Source organism: Rhinatrema bivittatum, chromosome 5 (assembly GCF_901001135.1).
Source record: "Rhinatrema bivittatum chromosome 5, aRhiBiv1.1, whole genome shotgun sequence".
In the NCBI taxonomy this organism is placed as follows: domain Eukaryota; kingdom Metazoa; phylum Chordata; class Amphibia; order Gymnophiona; family Rhinatrematidae; genus Rhinatrema; species Rhinatrema bivittatum.
Window position 1 is genome coordinate 257,478,298 of NC_042619.1, and position 19,295 is coordinate 257,497,592.

Here is a 19,295-nt window from a genome sequence, read left to right on the forward strand (position 1 = left end):
GTACACTTTCGAATAATAGAAGGACTAGGGGGCATTCCATGAAGTTAGCAAGTAGCACATTTAAGACTAATCGAAGAAAATTCTTTTTCACTCAACACACAATAAAGCTCTGGAATTTGTTGCCAGAGGATGTGGTTAGTGCAGTTAATGTAGCTGGGTTCAAAAAAGGTTTGGATACGTTCTTGGAGGTAACGGCTATTAGTCAAATTTACTTAGGGAATAGCCACTGCTATTAATTGCATCAGTGGCATGGGATCTTCTTAGTGTTTGGGTAATTGCCAGGTTCTTGTGGCCTGGTCTGGCCTCTGTTGGAAACAGGATGCTGGGCTTGATGGACCCTTGGTCTGACCCAGCATGGCAATTTCTTATCTTCTTATGTTCCTTCTTCTTCCTGGGCCTCTCTCCTCTCTCAGGGGCTAACCTTTTTATCCCCTGGCTCAGGGAAATGCCCCTGCTGAGGATCCCTTTCCTGTCTGTCTTAAGGTGGACCGGGCCAGATAGTTGGAGCCGGTCCCTTAAGGGAGTCTGAAGCTTTCTGTTCGGTACTCTATCGCAGTCTCTTATCTTTGAAATTCCTTGCTCTAATTTGTTCCATCAGCCAAGCTCTCTTTCTTTCTTTGAAATTACCAATGTGTTTCAGTTGACTTACTGTAGTTGTTTTATGCCTGTCAGAACTCACTCTCTCGCTCTCTCTTTCTCTGAATAAAATGTTTTGGGGTTTTTTTGCTGCAGGAGGAGAAGATGGGGGGTAATGCTTATTTTGAGGTGTAAGTGTTTTGTTCATTTTGAAAAGAATATCCTTGTTTCTTTTTCTTCTTGCCTTTGCTTGCACTGGTCTGGCCTTTTTAATTGGTCATAAATCTTTTCTGCTATCTTTTTGCTCATAACAGCCTTTAGGAATGTAGAAGTTTAAACTGTCTTGTGTATGTTTAGGTTAGGGGGAAGGCTGCTAGCAATGCAGGTATACTTTTCTGTCTTCTCTGTTGTGGTACATCTCCTCCCTGTCACGGGGTGAAATGATGGCCATGTGAGTGCAGTCGATAGCTCCCAGAACACCGTGAACGTTTGCAAAGGCATAAAAGTAAAAGCCCCTCTTCAAGTCCATCAAGTCCTGCCTGTCTCAAGGAAATGATATGTAGTGATTAATTCGGTCAGAGGCTGCTGTGATGACCTGATCCAGACAGCAGGAAAAAGTGGTTTGGGACATTTCCCCCACAACCTCTACTGTCGAACTTAATTTGCTTAAGAAAATGAAAGTTATTTAGCTAGATCAGAGAGATTTACTGTATCCCCTTCTTAAACTATATGACCTTGTGATTTGATTTACAAACTGAATTAACCTTTTATATGTGAGAATTTATGTTACAGAAAGAAAAAAGATGACGCTTGCCTGTTCATTCTATGGAAGCTGCAGGACCTGTGAAGCTTTTTTTTTTCCCTATCCTAGTCTAAAGAGAATTAAAGTTTTGATAGAGGAGGGGGGATCAACAGTCTCATTAGAAATGGGATTAATGAAGTACAAAAAGATTTCCAAAATCTAGGAAGATGACGAGAAACACTGCAAAGACTATTGCCTTTTTGGAAGTAATTACCTGTTCATGGAAAGGGTAATGAGAAGCTATGCCGTATTGATAATTTCAATTCCTGGCTCAAAAACTAAGGTACAGAAAGTGGTTTGGGATGCATTGGAGGCTGGGGTTGAGTATGGAGCAGTAAAAGGCTATATGGAAAGGAAGGCCTACCTACCTACATGTGTCAGTAGCAGGAAAGAGGATGCTATCTGAGAAATTTAGATCATATATATTCAGGCAGTTAAACTAAAGAATAGGGGTGGCAGGAAATGGCCAATAAAAGGAACATGTCACTCCCAAGCAATAAAAGCTATACAAGATGTGGGAGGAGAAAACAACAATATCAATCAGCTCAAAAAAGCAGAACAGGTATCTAAGAAGCAAAACAAACAATGTTCATAGTTTGGTCAATAAATCCCAGACCAGCAGGCCCTAATGGTGGAGGCTGACTTGGACATTGTTGCTATTACGGAGACATGGTTCACAGATTCTCACGATTGGGATGAGGCTGTCCCGGACTATAATTCGTTAAGGAATGAAAGAGAGGACAAAAAGGGGGAGGAGTAGCTCTTTATATCAAAAACAATATCCAAGCAACTGAACTGCAAGGAATGTGGGGTAGAGAAGAAGCATTACGGGCTGTCCTGAAAAATGATGTTGGTATATCCATTTTTACTGGAGTGGTTTACAGGCCTCTGACTCAAAAAGAAGAACTGGACAGAGAGCTGGTTGAAGACATCCAAAGGGTGGGAAAGAAGGGAGAAGTGTTGATTTTTGGAGATTTTAACCTGCCGGACATAGACTGGAGAATCCCTTCTGTGGAATCTAATAGAAGTAGAGAGATAGTGGATGCCCTGCATGAGGCTCTCTTCAAACAAATGGTAATGGAACCTACAAGGGAGGGAGTTATACACGACCTAGAGTTCATTAACGGGGATAATTCTCTAATGTCCGGGTGGGTGCCCACCTCAGCACCAGTGATCATCAAATGGTATGGTTTGATAAAACAAAATAAGGAGAAGTCACTCGAGTTTTGAATTTAAAAAATATGGACTTTGTCGAAATGGGGAAGTACCCTGAAGTAGAACTTGAAGACTGGGAGAAAATGAGAGAGGTGGAACAACAGTGGGCCAAACTAAAAGGAGCAATTACAAGAGCAACAAATATATATGTTAGAAAAATAAAAGTAAGAGAAATAAGAAACCGATCTGGTTCTCAAAAGAGGTGGCTGATAAAATAAAAGCAAAAAGAACAGCATTTAAAAAATATAAAGAATCCCAAAATGAAGAACACAGGGAAGAATATCTGGTGAAACTGAGGGAGTTGAAGAAAGAAATCAAGGAAACAAAAAGTCAGGCGGAATAAAGGATTACCAAGGAGGTAAAGCGAGGTGACAAAACATTTTTCAGATACATCAGAGAAAGGAGAAAGGTCCGAAGTGGTATAGTGAAATTAAAAGGAGACAAAGATCAATGGGGGAGAGTGACAAAGAAATGGCTGAAATATTAAACAATTACGTCAGTTCGGTGTTCACTAAAGAAGACCCTGGAGAAGGACCATCGCTAGTTGACAAGACTGTGGTTGGGGGAGGAGTAGACGAAACTCCATTTACAGAAGAGAATGTATGGGAGCAGCTGGGAAAACTGAAAGTGGACAAGGCCATGGGGCCAGATAAGGTACATCCCAGGATATTGAAGGAACTCAGAGATATACTGGCGGGTCTGCTGAATGACCTGTGCAATAGATCCCTGTAAATGGGAGTGGTGCCACAAGATTGGAGAAGAGTGGTGGTGGTACCACTTCACAAGAGTGGGAGCAGAGAGGAGGCTGGAAACTACAGGCCGGTTAGCTTCACCTCAATGGTGGGAAAATTAATGGAGACTCTGCTGAAAGAAAACACCTACAAATACTGTTAGTCTACGCTTCCCCAGGAATTCTAGAAACGGACCCCTCACCCCTCATAGAATCAATTGTGAAACATATTAACGGAGACCTACCAACAATGATCATGGGTGATTTCAACCTCCATACAGACTCTATTCCCCGCTCTGCAAACTGCGAAGCCCTCCTCACCACCCTCAGTGCAATGGGATTCACCCAGACTATCAACAGCCCCACACACAAAGCCGGACACACTCTGGATCTAATATTCATCAACTCTAATTTCACCTGCACAAGAGAACCCACATGTACCCCTATCCCTTGGTCTGACCATTTCCTGATCGAATCTTCCTTCTCCACATACAAACAGACACTCTCCTCTCCACACCTCTCTACCATTCAATTCAGGAAAGCATGTCCATCGGATATTCTGAGCGAGCAGCTCTCCAAAGAACTCTCTAACTTAGACCACTCTAATCCTGACTCAGCCCTATCCTCCTGGCACAAGATTACAGAAGCAGTGGCAAACAAATGGTGCCCATTAGTCTCCAAAACAATCAATCCAACAAAAAAGGGAAATCAACCCTGGTTCAGCACCGAACTAAAACAGATGAAACAGGAATTACGCCATAAAGAAAATAGATGGCGCAAAACCCCCAACACATCCACACTTTCAACATTCAAGGGATTCTTACATCACTACAGGACTTCTATTCTACAAAAAAAAAAAGGAATACTACGCCAACAAAATACACCACTTCCAGTACGACGCACAGGCCCTATTTGCTTACGTAACACAAATCACGAAATCAACCCCTCCATCTATTCCAGATGAACAAGCTCTTTCCAAGGCTAATGAGCTCGCTTCATTCTTTCAACAGAAGATTCTAAACACCCTCGCCCTCCTCCCACCAAATACTACACCTCTCAAGTCAGGAGAGAATTCCAATTCCCTTAGTAGACCCAAGTTCAACAGTTTCGAAGCTATCTCCACCAAAGAGATCGAATCACTCCTGAAAAAACAGAAACCTTCTAGCCATCCGGCTGATAATATCCCGTCGAAACTCCTGCTTCTCATCCCGAACACGATATCAGGTCCTCTGACAAGTATCATAAACGGCCTACTAATTCAAGGAAGCTACCCAGATAGTCTAAAAAACGCTTCTCTCAAGCCCCTCCTCAAGAAACATAACTTAGACCCCAATGTTCTGACGAATTTCAGACCCATTTCTAATCTCCCATTCGTTGCCAAACTTACAGAGAAACTGGTAAACACACAACTCTCTGAATATCTTGAGGACCACAATATCCTATATCCTTCGCAATACGGTTTCCGCAATTCACGCAACACGGAATCCCTCCTCATCTCACTTACAGACCATATCATAATGGGGTTAGACAAAGGACGTTCCTTTCTATTAGTCTTGTTAGACATCTTGGCGGCGTTTGATACCGTCAACCACTCCATCCTTCTGGATCGCCTTGCAGATATCGGCATTTCTGGATCAGCCCACAACTGGTTCAAGTCCTTCCTCAGCAATAGAACTTTCAAAGTCAAAATCAATAATAAAGAGCCTCCCCTAACAAATTCAACCCTGGGTGTACCACAAGGATCCTCCTTATCTCCAACCCTCTTTAACATTTATCTCCTCCCCCTCTGCCAACTGTTAACTGATCTCAACCTAATTCATTATCTATACGCAGACGACGTGCAGATTCTAATCCCTATAACAGAATCTATCTCAAAAGCTCTCATCCATTGGAATAACTGCCTCCTTTCCATCACCAATCTACTTAACAGCTTAAACCTGGTTCTCAATGCTTCAAAGACAGAGCTACTCCTCATCTCCTCAAACGAAAACAATTTTCCGCCACCATCACCACACAATTCCCACATTACTTGCAAACATGTTAGAGACCTTGGGGCAATACTAGACAATCGATTAAACTTAAAAAAAATGGTCAATACAACCTCTAAAGACTGCTTCTACAGACTACAGATCCTAAAACGACTTAAACCACTTCTATTTTTCCATGATTTCAGGACAGTCCTCCAAGCGATACTGTTCGCCAAAATAGACTACTGCAGTGCTCTCTACCTAGGCCTCCCCAAATCTACTACCAAACCACTGCAGATGATACAAAATGCGGCAGCGAGACTGCTGACCAGCACCAGCCGCGGTGAACACATCTCACCCATCCTCAGAAACCTACATTGGCTACCAGTAAATTTTAGAATCCTATACAAATCAATCACCCTAATACACAAAATCATCCATCATCAACTTCAACTCGACCTGGAAATCCCATTCAAACTCCACTCCTCTAACAGACCAACGAGAGATATTCATAAAGGCACTCTACAATTTCCTCCTACTAAAGCCACACGCCTCTCCACGACCAAAGACAGAGCTTTTTCGATAGCAGGCCCATCAATTTGGAATAATATCCCTTCAAACCTCAGATTGGAACCCTGCCTCTTAACTTTCAGAAAAAGACTCAAGACGTGGCTCTTCCACCAAGCCTTCTCCGATCCACCAGACAATCACTAATGGCCTTCCACTTGCACCCGGCCTTTAGACACTTATTTCCATGAACTATGGACTCTGGCTCCTCCAGGTTAAAGCACCGTCAAGCTTTAACCCGTTTTTCACTATCGTATTCATTTATTATTATCATTTACCTTTATCTTCCTTCCAGCTTATTATAAGCTTCCAAGTTCTCGATTCCAGTTGATTGTAACTTTGACTTATTCATATCTATTGTTATCTATTGTTAACCGAATTGTTTCCTTCAGTTATACCCCCTGTTAAATGTAAACCGATCCGATATGGTTATTTACTATGAAGGTCGGTATAAAAAACTGTTAAATAAATAAATAAATAAATAAAAAGAAAGGATAGTGAAATATCTACAATCCAGTGGGTTGTTCAACCCAAGGCAGCATGGATTCACCAGGGGAAGGTCCTATCAGACAAATCTGATTGATTTTTTTGATTGGGTGACTAAAGAATTGGATCGAGGAAGAGTGCTCAATATGATCTATTTGGATTTCAGCAAAGCTTTTGATATGGTCCCACACAGGAGGCTTATGAATAAAATGAGAAGCTTGGGATTGAGCGCCAAGATGTCGGAGTGGATTACAAATTGGTTGACGGATAGAAGGCAGCATGTAATGGTACATGGTAAGCGGAGTGCTACAAGGATCGGTGTTGGGACCAGTTCTGTTCAATATCTTTGTGAGTGACATTGGGGAAGGGATAGAAGGTAAAGTTTGTCTATTTGTGGATGATACTTAGATCTACAACAGAGTAGAGAGAATGAGATGTGATTTAAGAAAGCTTGAACGGTGGTGGGATTCAATGCCAAGAAGTGCAGAGTCATGCATCTGGGGTTTGGTAATCCAAAAGAGCTTTTTGTGATGGGGGTAAAAAGCTGCTGTGCATGGAGCAAGAGAGGGACCTTGGGGTGATAGTGTCTAGCAATCTGAAGATAGCAAAGCAGTATGACAAGGTGATAGCTAAAGCCAGAAGAATGCTGGGCTGCATAGAGAGAGGAATAACCAGAAAGAAAAAGGAGATGATAATGCCCTTGTATAAGTCCTTGGTGAGGCTTCACCTGGAGTATTGGGTTCAGTTCTGGAGACCATAACTCAAGAGGGACAGAGACAGGTTGGAGGCTTTCCAGAGATGGGTGACAAAAATGATGGGGAATCTCCATCAAATGACTTATGAGGAGAAGTTGAAGAACCTAAATATGTATACCCTAGAGGAGAGGAGGTGCAGGGCAGATATGATGCAGACCTTCAGATACCTGAAAGGTTTTAATGATGCACAATCAATAAACCTTCTCCATTGGTAAGAAATTAGTAGAACTAGGGATCACGAAATGAAACTCCAGGGAGTAAGACTCAAAACCAACATCAGGAAATATTTCTTCACGGAGAGGGTGGTAGATGCCTGGAATGCCCTTCCAGAGGAGGTGATGAAGACAAAAATGGTGAAAGATTTCAAAGTGGCATGGGATAAACACTGTGGATCCCTAAAGACTAAAGGATGGAAATGAAGAAGAAAGTGCATGGGGGTAACTTGCTGGTCTGACAGTTACTACTAGAGATGTGAATCGGAACCGGAATCAGTTCGGATTCCGGTTCCGATTCACATCGTGTTTTTTTTTCATCCAGCCCGATCGCGGTTTTGTTTATCGGCTGCGCCCGAGCCGATAAATAAAAAATCCACCCCGACCCTTTAAAACTAATCCTTTAGCTTCCCCCACCCTCCCGACCCCCCCAAAAAACATTTTACAGGTACCTGGTGGTCCAGTGGGGGTCCCGGGAGCGATCTCTCACTCCCGGGCCGTCGGCTGCCACTAATCAAAATGGCGCCGATGGCCCTTTGCCCTTACCATATGACAGGGTATCCATGCCATTGGCTGGCCCCTGTCACATGGTAGGAGCACTGGATGGCCCGCGCCATTTTTAAAGATGGCACCGTCCATCCAGCCGGCACCAGCCAGCCATCCAGCCGGCACTATCCAGCCGGTGCGCGCGTAGCCGGTGCCTTGCGCACACCGGCTACGCTCGTATCTATTAAAATCCAGCATACTTTTGTTTGCGCCTGGTGGGCGAACAAAAGTATGCGCGGGCGTACTTTTATAAAATCTACCCCTTAATGTACAGAATTCAAATGTTTATACTGCTTTTTCTCTGTGATGAATGTAAAATGTTGTTTTACTGTAAACTGGAGTGAAGGCTTTCGCCAAACCTCGGTATAGAAAAACGTACAAATAAAAATAAATAAATAAATAAATTGCATATACTTGCTACACAATTTGCAAATGTTGTTTTGTTTTCTATAGTTCAGCAATTTATTTTGCATTTCTAAAATATATAATCATTATTCTATCAATGCTACATGCTATCTTGGTTTTCACATGCCTAAGCATTCCATATTATGACAACTTTTCTTCTAGTACATCATGCCTTTCTTGAGTTGCTGGTTGGGTCAAAGTTTGACATCTGAATGTTATCACATACTACATTCAGATGTCAAGAGGGGGGAAATAGACGAATAAGAAACAACTGAATTTAAATGTTCCAGATGCATACAAAATATAGTAAAGCAGGATGTGAATTGACAGTAGAAGAAGTTCTGTTCTGCAACTCTAAAATTACAGAAGTGGTTAACGACCATAAGAAATGTCAAGCCATGTCCTTGAAGGGCAATGGAGGAAGAAAGGCAAACAATGACACTCATCCAATGTTAATCACTTGAAATATCATCCAGATATTTTGGAGAGGAACTGGGATGGGCAACCCAGGCACCACCAAGGAAAGTGAAGAGGTTGAAAAAATGTAAGACGTTTCTTCAAGATATCTGAATTAAGGTATGAGAAATGGGACTTTTAATTATACCAGCTAGACCAATTCAAGAATCATATCCATCATTTATGGAGAAATCTCCCAAACTGCCTCTGAAACTGGGTTGGGATATGAAACGAAGGACCAGATATTTTCATCAATACAGTCACACATTTATTGAAAGAGAATTATGTAATGAACTGTATTTAATAAGGAAATGTACATTGTCATTCATTTCAATTTTAAATCAATTATCAATACAGTTATTATGGAACCTCCTACAGAGGCCATCATGTTTATTATAGTGGATATTAAAGGCTATAATAACAATGCTCAGTTCCTTGAAGAGTAATCCCCCTCCCCCCCCCCCCAAAAAAAAGGGATTCCTGGAAAGAACGTGAACTTATGGAAAACATGGGAGGTGAAGACATCTTAGGCCCTTGAAACTGAGACATGCCCTTGGAGTCTACTTGAAGGCTTCAGCCCTGGGATTACACCAGCACTGCACAGACCCATTTGGGAAAGGTGGAGGTGGCAGTCACTGTTACAGGATTAAGGGAGGGGGCAGAGGGAAAGCTAATTCTTCACTTTGCAAATATTTTCCAAAATATTCCTTTAAATCTGCATAGCCATGAAAACATTTGAGTAGGAAAAATTAAACAAGGTAGTCAAAATCATACCGATGAGTGGGATTTTGTAGCATATATCAACTTTTCACTTTTGTCTTTAACACAATCCAGGGAAGGAAAGGCATCACTAATAGGGTTTCGGAGAAGCTTTCAATATTTTGCTGTGGCCACTGATCAGGTTCTGGTGAATTTTAGTAGGATAAATACCAGGATCATAGTTGGTCTTCATATCAAATTTGATCCTGCTTGATCCACTTTAGGGAAAGTTATTATGCCTCCAGATGGACTGAAAGATAAGACATGTTGAAACACTGCATAAACGCTTTTCAGCTGTGTTGGAAAGTACTACAAAAAGACGAAAGAAGAGGTTACTGTGAAATATTGTGGGCCATTGTGAAACCAGACAATTTTAGACATTTTTCACAATCTCATCCAAAATAATGTTTCCATTAAAGTCTATAACCAATAAGAGGACGAAGGACATAAAACGTTTCATAATGTCCATATGATTCAATGTTTTATTATTATTATTATTATTATTATTTAAAAGCTTTTATTGACCGGTATTCGTGAGAACATCCTATCGGTTTACATTGAACTTGGGTAATAAACTGGGAGGGGGAAAGAACCAAGTAAGATAGGAACATTGCAGAAATAACTAGATTATATGTTGAGTAAGGTGACAGTAATTGCACAGGGGGAATTATGCTCGGAGAGGGAAAGAAAGTTTGCATGGCATCTTACAAATATAGCCCATGGCATCTTACAAATATAGCTCTGATAAGGGGTGAGTGTTCAAGATCTGGGGGGAGGAGGGCGTTTAAGCAAGCAAAATATTCAGGGACAGATTTTCAAAGAGTTACGTGCGTTCGATACGCGCGTAACCCCAGAAAAGCTCCAAGCTACCCCTGTGCGCGCCGAGCCTATCTTGCATAGACTCGGCGGCGCGCACAAGCCCCGGGATGTGCGTATGTCCCGGGGCTTGCAAAAAGGGGCGGGGCATGAGCGGTCCGGGACAGGTTGGGGGCGTGGCCTGAGCCTTCAGGCACTGCGGCCATTTGCCGCTGTGCCCAGGATCGCGGGCTGGCCGTGGGCTGGCACGTGTAAGTTTCCCCTGCCCGGAGGCAGGTGTAACTTCTTCAACAAAGGTAAGGGGGGGACCTAGGTAGGGCTGGGGGGTGGGTTAGGTAGGGGAAGGTGTGGGGGGGGGGGGGGGGGTAGAAGGAAAGTTCCTTCCTAGGCTGCTCCGATTTCGGAGCGGCCTCGGAGGGAACGGAGGCAGGCTGCTTGGCTTGGCACGCGCAAATTGCATAATTGTACACCCTCTTACGCGCGCCGACCCTGAATTTTATAACATGCGCGCGGCTGCGCGCGCATGTTATAAAGTTGGGCGTAGATTTCTTTGTGCTGGGTTGCACGAACAAATCTGCGCCCATGCGCAGGTTTTAAAATCTGCCCCTCAGTGTTTCAGCATCAAGCCAGAATGTTCGTATCAAGAAATCAATGGTTCTCCCCCGACACGGGCCGTGTTTCGTGAAGACTGTGTGGTTGGGAGCCCAGAGGTTGTGAGAAATTCGAATGAAATTAAAAGTTACAATGAAACAGCATTTAATCCCCAGGATTGCTAACAATCTCATAGAAACCTAGCCAGTTTGAGATTTGAAACAGAGCAGACAAGATGACAGCTGAGCTGGGTGAACCCTGCTTTTGGGGATTAAATGCTGTTTCATTGTAACTCTTAATCTCACAAGCTCTGGGATCCCTCCCGCACAGTCTTCACGAAACACGGCCTGTGTCGGGGGACTGATTTCTTGCTACAAATATTCTGGATTGATGCTGATACACTGAATAATTTTCTTGCCTAAGCATAATAAAACATTGACCCACATGGAAATTATGAAACTTTTTATGTCTTTCCTCCTCTTATTGGTTATTCATTTTTGATGGTTGGACTTTTGCATATTATTGTTGTCCATTAAAGTCTATAACACATTCATACTCAGAAATGGAAATTTTGCATTTGTCTCTAGCCAACCCAAATTACCAGCTTTCAAAATATGTCAATAAAAAGAACATTTAGGAAGAAAAATAAGTCAGTTGGGCCACTAGGCATCAAGAGATCACTAATGTCAGAAATTCTAGCCAATCAGGACACAGAAATCCTGACTCCAGCCCTTATGGCTGGCCTGGGGGCTCAGTGGTAGTACAGCATGCCGTCATGCCCAGGACCTAAGATCCATCCACAAGCTTTTGGACCAACAGTGGCTGGGGATGCAGCAGATGCAGCACTCACAGCTCTGAGAGGGAGGGACAGCCCCCAATGGTGACACCTAGCAGCCAGACTCGGCATCGTTATTGCTACAATAGCTGGACTGAATGAATTATGGGGTGGGGCTGGGGGGTTGATAAAAAAAAATAAGAGAGGAAAAATCCCCAGGTAGTTGCAAATAAAGTCTCATGGCACTAGATTCCATCTCTGATTCAGATTTGAGCTGGAGGCCTAATGAGCAAGAGGAGACTGCCAGGCCAAAAAAAAAAGATATGTCCTTACAGCTGGTTTCAGTTCTCCTCATGCCTGACCCAATACAGTAACCAATTACAGAGGGGCAGATGAAGTCTAAACAAAGCCTTGTTGGGCTTCTGGTCAGCCAATGTCCAAATGGCTGCTTGGGATTGAATCTGACATGTCATTAAAGGTACCTGTGTCACCATGGCACCTGACAGTGACATCACAACAGCAAAAGAACTAGTGATGTCATCGGAGTTCCAGCTGTAACCCAAAGGGAGTAACTGCTGTAACCCAAAGGGAGTTCTTTTCAGCCTGTTCAAGCCATTATGGAGAAAGAACAAAATCACTCTGAAATTATGTTAGATGACAAATTTCAGGACTGCACCCTTCATACTTCTGCTTTTCTGATTTCGTCATTTTCTGTTTTCTTTGGAGGACTGATGATCATCTTCGCTTGGAGAATGTTGAGTTTCTATCTAGATCAAAATCAGTTTTTCAAGAGGAAGGTAAATAAAATATCTGAATGGCAACTAAAGACCTTGTGATCATTGTACTGAAACCACAGAGCAGACATGTTTTCTTTCTTTCTTTCTTTTTTTATTTATTTAAAAACTCTTCTATACCGTCGTAAAGTTAATGCACCATCACAACGGTTTACAGAAAGGCACAATAAAAATAGTATGATTGGTATAGATTACAAATTAAACATGTGCCAACATAGAACGGTAACATTTTAATAATAGCAACTATGTGTTGAATACAGGTTAAATGTTGGTTAGGAAAAAAGCTGATTGCTCAGTGCATCCTTATCTATCAATTGTTTTCCTCCTTCTCTTTGTTTTTCAAGAAAGCTTGTTTAAAGAGCCATGTTTTCAGCTTAGTTTTAAATAATTTCAAATTTGTTTGCAGCCTTATTTCGAGTGGCATGGAGTCCATAGTACAGGTCCAGCCAGTGAGAGTGCTCTCTCCCTTACTTCAGTAAGGCTTGCTGATTTAACAGAAGGAACAGTTAGTAGGGCCTTATTAGCAGTTCTCAGGTTTCTGTGTGGGACATGTACGTGCAGTGCCGTGTTAAGCCAGTCGGCCTTTTCATCATGGATTAATTTGTGAATTATACACAGTGCCTTTTATTGTATTCTTTGTTTGATTGGAAGCCAGTGTAGTTCTGCAAGTGTTCCTGTGATGTGGTCTCTTTTTTTTTTTGCCTGTCAAAATTCTAGCTGCAGAGTTTGCAATATTTGGAGTGGTCTAATTTTAACTTGAGGTAGCCCTAATAGAGAGTTACAGTAGTCTGTGCTTGCGAATATCATTGCCTGTAGCACTGTGCGAAAATTGTTCAGTGTTAGTAGGGGTTTTAGTCTTCTGAGTACCATTAGTTTGGCGTAGCCTTGTTTTAATTTCTGTGAAATGAGACAGGAATCCAGGCTAGGCTGTGTGCAGAATGCAGAACAATCACAACTGTTTTCCACAAATACTGGTGAATTTTTATGCATTTTTAATTGTGTTCCTACCTTTTTTTTCTGGTGAATTTTAATGCTGCTAAACAGCAGTGGGATAATTGTATCGGGCTTCCAAAAGAGTACTGGAGTAATCTACACTGAGCGATGATTACAGCCCTAAACAGCAATGGTATAAGAGCATTGGAGTCCCAAGAAATTTATGGTGGCTTAAATGGAGAAACCAATAGTTGAAGCACAAACTTCAAGGAGCATGGGGACGCCGTATTTATTTTTACAGTAGCCTCACTACCCTTGGTGGCTGTGGGGGATAATTACAAAATTTGGTAATAATAAGACATAGAAGGCGGCTTGTGTGTTGGCTTAGGTATTGGTCTTGTGTTAAACGCTGTTGCTTCTGCTGAGATCAGGACGAGGCCAGGCTTGCACTGTAGATTGCAGGACAGGGAGAATTGGGAGAGCGTTTTAGGGGGAGAAATGCAACGAAACCTTTCAGGTGAAAAAGAAGAATGCTGGGATGATCTTCTAGGGGTAGGGTCTGACAGATAGGGAGCCTTCTAGGAGTGGGATGGGCATATGGGGAGAGCCTTTCAAGGGAGGAGGATGCAGGGAGAGATTTCTAAGGATAGGAAGGAGGATGTGGGAAGAGTTTTCTGGGAGACAAGGGAAAGGAATTCCAGGAATTGAGGAAAGATTGAACCTGGGAGAGAGAGAAGAGGAGATATGGGGATGAAGGAGAGCAAAAAAAAAAACAACAACTCAGGATGGAAAGAAGGGGAGAGAGGATTAGAGATTGAGGGATAGAAGGATGGACATGGGGGGCCAGGAAGTACTGTGGACTGAGGGAGAAAGTACCCTGGCTAGGGGGCAATGTAATGGAGATAGGAGTGAGGGAGAGGGAAAGAGGTTTGGTTATTGAGTGGAGAGAGAGGGAGAAAGGACTCATGTTGGGGGAGAGGAGGGAAGGAGAAAAAGTCTGGGAATAGGGTTGATAGAGGATAGTTAATTTGATGGATGGGGGGATTCAGAAAGATAATGTCCGGAGAGGAAAGGAGGAGAAAGTATATGATAAAGAGGAGCGCAACGAAGAGAAATAGGTAAAGACAAACAGGAAGAATGTGGAGACAAGGAGGAAGAGAAGAGAGAAGTAGGAGAAGAGAGAGAGAAGGAAAAGAAAGTATTAACATATCCACTTTGAAGAAAAAAGATAAAGAAGAGAGAATTTAAACAGAAAAGAAAAAAGGACACCATAGAGAGAGAAAGAGACAGAGAACAAAAAGGAAGAGATAGGGAATGACTTCAGTTTGAGATATCCTGGGCCCCAGTTCTAAGTCTCTGACCTGGACATGTCTTTCACACAGAATTTAAATGTTAACAGCTGGATTTTCTTGCCTGGTTTGAACTTTTTATGCATAATTAGTTCTCTTGTGTGCAGGACATAATATCCACCAGCCATGTGGCTTTTCTACAGGGTTTGAAATATGTTGTGTTTACAAAATTGAAAGAGTGTGCGTTTTGGAATATATTGAGGGTGGATACCTACAATTCTTCACAGAGACAATCCATCCAGATAACTCCCTCAACCCCCCTTCCCTAAATGAACTGCTTGATCACTGCTGTGAACAAGTGTCCCAGATTAGCTCACCAGAAATCTGGTTACCTTACTCTAACCCCAATGTAACTATAATTTGTTCAGACACTCACAAACCCCCCCCCAAAAAACCCCCCACCTTATTGAGAGTTTGATCATTCTCCTGTAGGCCACTATCAGACATATAGTGAATTCACTAATACATTTAAAGGACATTAATTAGACACATTCCTACTCCCATAGCAACCTAAAACTTAAGTAGGAACTGAACAAATTTGAGATGAAGGCAGCAGCCCAGCAGCAAGAGGGGGGCTTCCCAGTCTTTTGCATCGGGTGTCACATGTATGATTTTTTTACCCGCCAGTGAGAAATTGTACATGTGCATGCGATGCAAAGAGCTCCTGGCTCTCAGAGAACGAGTCCAATCTCTGGAGGCTAGAGTGGCAGACATGGAGGAGCTGAGGCAGACAGAGAGGTATATAAATGAGACCTTCAGGGACGTAGTAGCCAAGTTCCAACTTCAGACTGGCAGCCCTGGTGCTGCCTTGGAGGAAGAAGGTCTCATGATTGGAGAGCATCAACCTGATGCAGCAGGAAAGGATCCTGTAGTAAGGACCTGCTCTCCAGGTGATGCATTGTCCTTTCGCACCGAGGATATCTCCACAAGGCCTACTGACCAGGAGGGAAGTGTTAGGTCGGCCGTCATAGTTGGTGATTCAATTATTAGGAATGTAGACAGCCGGGTGGCTGGTGGGCATGAGAATCGCCTGGTAACTTGCCTACCTGGTGCGAAGGTGGCGGACCTCACGCGTCACCTAGATAGGATTTTAGACAGTGCTGGGAAAGAGCCAGCTGTCGTGGTACATGTGGGCACCAACGACATAGGAAAATGTGGGAGGGAGGTTCTGGAAGCCAAATTTAAGCTCTTAGGTAGAAAGCTTAAATCCAGAACTTCCAGGGTAGCATTCTCTGAAATGCTCCCTGTTCCACGCGCAGGCCCCAGGGGCAGACAGAGCTCTGGAGTCTCAATGTGTGGATGAGACGATGGTGCAGGGAAGAGATTTCAGTTTTGTAAGGAACTGTGGAACCTTTTGGGGAAGGGGGAGTCTTTTCTGAAGGGATGGGCTCCACCTTAACCAGGGTGGAACCAGACTGATGGCGCTAACCTTTAAAAAGGAGATAGAGCAGCTTTTAAACTAGAACAAAGAGGAAAGCTGACAGTCGCTCAGCAGCGCATGGTTTCGAGAGAGGTATCTTCAAAGGATACTAATGATGCATTAGAATTAGGGCATCCCGACAGTGAGTTTCCAATAATAAGAAAAGTAGTCCAAGTGCCTATAACTAAAAACTCACCTGAGCTAAAAAATTCTAACTTATCCCTATCAATTAAAAAACAGAATGAAAATTCAAACAAAAAACAAACTTTGAAATGTTGTATGCTAATGCCAGAAGTCTAAGAAGTAAGATGGGAGAATTAGAATTTATAGCAGTGAATGATGACATAGACCTAATTGGCATCTCACAGACATGGTGGAAGGAGGATAACCAATGGGACAGTGCTATACCGGGGAACAAATTATATCGCAATGATAGAGAGGAGCACCCGGGAGGCAGTGTAGCACTTTATGTCCGGGATGGCATAGAGTCCAACAGGATAAACATCCTGCATGAGATTAAATGCACAATTGAATCTTTATGGGTAGAAATCCTTTGTGTGTTGGGGAAGACTATAGTGATAGGAGTATACTACCGTCCACCTGGTCAAGATGGTGAGAAGGGCAGTGAAATGCTAAGAGAAATTAGGGAAACTTACCAAACTGGTAGTGCAGTAATAATGGGAGATTTCAATTACCCCAATATTGACTGGGTAAATGCATCATCGGAACATGCTAGAGAGATAAAGTTCCTGGATGGAATAAATGACAGTTTTATGGAGCAATTGGTTCAGGAACCGGCGAGAGAGGGAGCAATTTTAGATCTAATTCTCAGTGGAGCACAGGATTTGGTGAGAGAGGTAACGGTGGTGGGGCCACTTGGCAATAGTGACCATAATATGATCACATTTTAATTAATGACAGTAAGCAAATCCACGGCTCTTGTGCTAAACTTTCAAAAGGGAAACTTTGATAAAATGAGAAAAATAGTTAGAAAAAAACTGAAAGGAGCAGCTACAAAAGTAAAATGTGTGCAAGAGGCATGGTCATTGTTAAAAAAATACCATCCTAGAAGCATAGTCCAGATGTATTCCACACATAAGAAAGGTGGAAAGAAGGCAAAATGATTACCGGCATGGTTAAAAGGGAAGGTGAAAGAAGCTACTTTAGCCAAAAGATCTTCATTCAAAAATTGGAAGAAGGATCCAACAGAAGAAAATAGGATAATGCATAATTGTTGGCAAGTTAAATGTAAGACATGACAGGCTAAGAGAGAATCTGAAAAGAAGTTGGCCACAGAGGCAAAAACTCACAGTAAAAACGTTTTTAAATATATCCAAAGCAGAAAGCCTGTGAGGGAGTCAGTTGGACCGTTATATGATAAAGGGGTTAAAGGGGCACTTAGAGAAGATAAGGCCATCGCAGAAAGATTAAATGATTTCTTTGCTTCAGTGTTTACTGAAGATGATGTTGGGGAGGTACCCGTATTAGAGAAGGTTTTCATGGGTAATGATTCAGATGGACTGAACCAAATCACGGTGAACCTAGAAGATGTGGTAGGCCTGATTGACAAACTGAAGTGTAGTAAATCATCTGGACCAGATGGTATACACCCCAGGGTTCTGAAGGAACTCAAAAATAAAATTTCAGACCTATTAGTAAAAATTTGTAACCTATCATTAAAATCATCCATTGTACCTGAAGACTGGAGGGTAGCTAATGTAACCCCAATATTTAAAAAGGGCTCCATGGGTGATCCGGGAAACTACAGACTGGTTAGCCTGATTTCAGTGCCAGGAAAAATAGTAGAAAGTGTTCTAAATATCAAAATCACAGAACATATAGAAAGACATGGTTTAATGGAACCAAGTCAACATGGCTTTACCCAAGGCAAGTGTAGCTTCACAAATCTGCTTCACTTTTTTGAAGGAGTTAATAAACATGTAGATAAGGGTGAACCGGTAGATGTAGTGTATTTGGATTTTCAGAAGGCGTTTGACAAAGTTCCTCATGAGAGGCTTCTAGGAAAAGTAAAAAGTCATGGGATAGGTGGCGATGTCCTTTCGTGGATTACAAACTGGCTAAAAGACAGGAAACAGAGAGTAGGATTAAATGGACAATTTTCTCAGTGGAAGAGAGTGGACAGTGGAGTGGCTCAGGGATCTGTATTGGCACCCGTACTTTTCAATATATTTATAAATGATCTGGAAAGAAATATCACGAGTGAGGTAATCAAATCTGCAGATGATACAAAATTATTCAGAATAGTTAAATCACAAGCAGATTGTGATAACTTGCAGGAAGACCTTGTGAGACTGGAAAATTGGGCATCAAAATGGCAGATGGAATTCAATGTGGATAAGTGCAAGGTGATGCATATAGGGAAAAATAACCCAAGCTATAGTTTCACAATGATAGGTTCCATATTAGGAACTACCACCCAAGAAAGAGATCTAGGCATCACAGTGTATAGCACATTGAAATTGTCGGTTCAGTGTGATGTGGTAGTCAAAAAAGCAATTAGAATGTTAGGAATTATTAGGAAGGGAATGGTGAATAAATCAGAAAATGTCATAATGCCTCTGTATCGCTCCATGGTGAGACCCCACCTTAAATACTGTGTACATTTCTGGTCGCCGCACTTCAAAAAAGATATAGTTGTGATGGAGAAGGTACAGAGAAGGGCGACCAAAATGATAAGGGGAATGGAACAGCTCCCCTATGAGGAAAGACTAAAGATGTTAGGACTTTTCAGCTTGGAGAAGAGACAGCTGAGGAGGGATATGAAAGAGGTGTTTACAATCATGAGAGGTCTAGAACGGGTAGATGTGAATCAGTTATTTACTCTTTCAGATAATAGAAAGACTAGGGGGCACTCCATGAAGTTAGCATGTGGCACATTTAAAACTAATCTTTCACTCAACGCACAATTAAACTCTGGAATTTGTTGCCAGAGGATATGGTTAGTGCAGTTAGTGTAGCTGTGTTTAAAAAAGGATTGGATAAGTTCTTGGAGGAGAAGTCCATTACCTGCTATTAATTAAGTTCACTTAGAGAATAGCCACTGCTATTACTAGCAACAGTAGCATGGAATAGACTTAGTATTTGGGTACTTGCCAGGTTCTTATGGCCTGGATTGGCCAC

At 42.3% G+C, this 19,295-nt stretch overlaps 1 protein-coding gene across 1 annotated transcript in view; it reads left to right on the top strand.

Moving 5' to 3' along the window:
- The first annotated feature begins 12,277 nt into the window (after positions 1-12,277).
- The window catches only part of LOC115092424 (calcium-activated potassium channel subunit alpha-1-like), a 315,025-nt gene continuing 308,007 nt past the window's right edge, over positions 12,278-19,295 (top strand). Inside the window, exon 1 of the mRNA XM_029603258.1 lies at positions 12,278-12,455. Within this exon, the coding sequence (XP_029459118.1) occupies positions 12,306-12,455 (150 nt within the window). The 5' untranslated portion in view covers positions 12,278-12,305. The remainder of the gene's footprint in view (positions 12,456-19,295) is intronic.